Here is a 3,549-nt window from a genome sequence, read left to right on the forward strand (position 1 = left end):
GCACAGGTTACTAGCTGCTGAGACCTTCTGACTGTCTACACGTTTCTCTGACTCCAAAGATCTTAAAGTGTATGTGATTTTTGCCCCTTTTTTAGATGCATTGCAGTGCACTACACCCTTCAAATTAATATTTCAGTCTTTCAGGGGGTTTCCTAATGTCACAGGCATGTGTAATTTTGATTCTGATAGCTCTTAAATGGACATGTCTTACAAAGAGTAGATGAGCTCAGCCCTTTCAAACCTTGAATTCCAGGAAAACTATTATACATCCATCATAAGTAGTAGTGGAAAGGCAACCTAACCATGCAATGAGAACATACACCTCAACTGGTAACAGTGAATAGCACTGAGTAACGAAGATCTGTACTTCCAGCTCCAAGATGAGTGTCTCAGGCCCTGCATAAGTTCAGTTACAGGAATCATGGCAGAGGGAACAATACTGAACCTAGATCAGTGCTGAAGGAGTCTAGGTTCCTCTCTCAAATTAAGCTTGGCAGAATTTCCTCAGAGACTTTATGAACTGTACATCTCAAAACAGATCCTTAGGTTGAGAGTGACCTTCCTGGCTTGACTTCATTTCTACATGTCATTTTTTTGTGTGAATACATCTACAGCAGGTTTCTTCAGATGATGATGTTCTTTATGCTGGTCTCCAAGACTGCCACTCCACTATCGCTGAAGGCTGGATGAAGCCCATTTGCCTACTCTCAGCATTCTCAATGTTTCTTCATATTCTACAAAGACTTTTGTCATTTTCTCCAGCAGACAAAATCTGAATTGCATCATTACCTTTTTGAGGAAAAAGATATGTACAAAGACCCATATCAAGAAACAGATGGAAATACCTGTTGCATCCATCTTCCAGAAGAATTAGTTTAGTGCAGAACAGACCAAATTTGAAATCTGCATGTGGAGGAGCTCCACACAGAAAGGCTGACTACTCAGGCCAATGGGCCAAAACAGCACACAGTGACATTGTATGAGATCAGGTGACCCCTGAAGAGCTTTAGCCAGATTAAGAAATAGTAATGCAAAAATAAACCAAGTTCCACCTTGGTTACCCAGGCAGGAAACAGAGCACTAAAGGAGGGTCTCTGTCACCCTGTCTCTTAAGCATGATCTCTGACAATGTAAACTAACCCTCCATTTTCATGTGGATGAAGCATATAAAAAGATGACACTATGAAACCCAGCCAAAGAAACAACTTTTTACTTTTTACCGATTTAATCTTTGCCCCACTAAACTGAATAGGAACTTCTCTTGAACTCACGGAATGCAAGACCTTGCCCTGTACACAAATGCATGCTTCAAGATGGCCTACATAAGAATATACTAAAAGCAAAAAGTTCAGAATGGTTGTTTTGGCATATCTGCATAAAGCACAGTAATTACCATGTTGAAGTATGACCGGATTTTGACTCCTCTTGCCAAATCCCAAACTATGACATTTCCATCATGCCCAGCAGAGAAGAGAACTCTTGGATCAAATGGATGAGGTTCAAGTACAAACACTTCATCTTCATGTCCCTGAAATCAAAGAGACAGCAAGATGAACAAGAGGATTGTGTCAAATACTTACTCAGGAATTCAATACAATAACACCAGCAACTGCAACATCAATCCATGAAAGTGTCCAGCAACGGACAACTAATTTAATCACACGTTTATTTTTGGGGTTTGTTGTTGGTTTTTTTTTTTCGGTTGGTTGGTCAGTTGGTGGTTTTTTTGTAGTAGTAGTACATTATGCACTTCTCCCTCCAGCTGCAATTTTAGCTTCCTAAGTAGTATGTGAAGTATGTCACCTTCACAACAAGTATGTCCCAATACTTTCATCATGATTTAAAAAGATCAGAGTCCACGGTATTTGGTATTTTTAGCCATAATGCTCCGCAAATTTCAATGTGTTTAGGGAGAGAAGCAGTTAGAAATTTAATTTAGGCCAATAAAGAATCAAATATGTAACTAAAGGTTAGAGAACAATATCTCCAAAATTAATACTAAATTTTAAAGTTTTGCATGAAATATTTCAATCTCTAGCGGAGCATCGAGTTACCTCTAGTGACCTATTTTCTGAGCTAAAAAAGAAGTAGCAGACATGAGTAAAACCATGTTGTTGGATTTATTCTAGCTAGAAGACTATTTTTTCTACTCATGAAATTATTAGGTTGCAGAAGTGTCTCTGTTTAAACAAGGAAAATTTATCCGTTCACGGTATTTCGAAACATTTGTCACACTAAATGAAGGTAAAAAGAAACAACTGTTTCCTTCTCTCCTTCAGGATAGCACTTGGGGGGGAAGGGGAGGGGGGGGGAAGAGTCCAAAATTAGTTTCAGACATCTTGAATAATAATATGTCTCAATAACAGCAATGGTTATTTGAGACTTTAAATCTTTATTTTCTAATAAGCAGCTGACAGATATCTCTATTATATTTCAATTATTGGCAAACATTTGCTAAGGCAGATTTCAGACAGAAAAAAACTCCTAGGGAAAAATGTTGATGGTGTACACAGAAATATTGCATTCATGATTGATAAATTGAGATGGAGCAACTTACCATAAGAATATGAATGAGCTGGCCAGTGAAAGAATTCCAAACTTTCAGAGTCATGTTATTTACTGCAGTTATAACAGAGTTGTCATGGCGGTCCCATGCCACCATGGTCACTTTCAGCTTTGTGATCTTATCTTCAACTCCTTGTGAACTTTGTCTAAAACAAAAAAGCAAACTGTTTCAAAGCAATCCTGGTTTGACAAAACATTTTTACGTCCCTAACAACTGAAAATACTTCTGTATTTTGCTTTATTATTAAGAACAGAAGCATTACCTCTTCAGGAAGCTGGAGAAATGGAAAATATTTTCCATTATGTAGCACATACAACCATGAAAGAATTGTAGGTGCTTAAGCAATGCCTACAGGGTCCTTGTAATAATTCAGACATTACGTTGATCTGTTTTTCCAGAAAATCAAATCTGATACATGACCTAGCGCAATTAGATTTGATAGCTAAGGTATTTGTTGTGATATCTGAAGATTGAAAATCCAACCTAGTCAATCAGTGAACAGAAATTTGTTCTTGACAATATCTGTAATAAGTAGTTACAAATATGGAGAAAAGTACTGATACCTTTAAGTGAGTTAAATTCTCAGGCTATCTATAGTACTATATCACTACCCTTCCATCACTTTACTATCAGTAATAACGGCACCTAACCTTGTACATATTATGTTTTTATCCCTAGCAAAACCAAACAATACCCATCTGTACTATATTCCATCAGAGTACTATAAAGTTACATTTTTGTCAGTGTAGTTGAAAGATGAACCACCACTGAATTCTCTAGCATGTTAATTTCTGGGAAAATACCAACCAAATGCAACAATAGAATGTTACCACCAAGTAGGTAGACAAAATAGAGTATCTTCCATATAGTGAGCACTACAATACATTACACAATAGTATATATTGTACAACTCAATAACAGAAAATGTAGTTACAGCCAGATTCCTTTCTAGATTCAGTGCAGAACCCAGGAGGCTTTATGCT

General features: G+C 37.2%; 1 protein-coding gene across 1 annotated transcript in view; it reads right to left on the bottom strand.

The window, feature by feature from the left end:
* Nucleotides 1-1,393: 1,393 nt before the first annotated feature.
* LOC104516579 (PH-interacting protein-like) overlaps nucleotides 1,394-3,549 on the bottom strand; it is a gene marked incomplete at both ends in the record, with an annotated part of 13,445 nt that continues 11,289 nt past the window's right edge. The window contains 2 exons of the mRNA XM_010160953.1: nucleotides 1,394-1,528; nucleotides 2,558-2,711. Coding sequence (XP_010159255.1) covers nucleotides 1,394-1,528; nucleotides 2,558-2,711 — 289 coding nt within the window. The remainder of the gene's footprint in view (nucleotides 1,529-2,557; nucleotides 2,712-3,549) is intronic.

The sequence above is a fragment of the Eurypyga helias genome, unplaced genomic scaffold (genome assembly GCF_000690775.1).
Source record: "Eurypyga helias isolate BGI_N326 unplaced genomic scaffold, ASM69077v1 scaffold51661, whole genome shotgun sequence".
In the NCBI taxonomy this organism is placed as follows: domain Eukaryota; kingdom Metazoa; phylum Chordata; class Aves; order Eurypygiformes; family Eurypygidae; genus Eurypyga; species Eurypyga helias.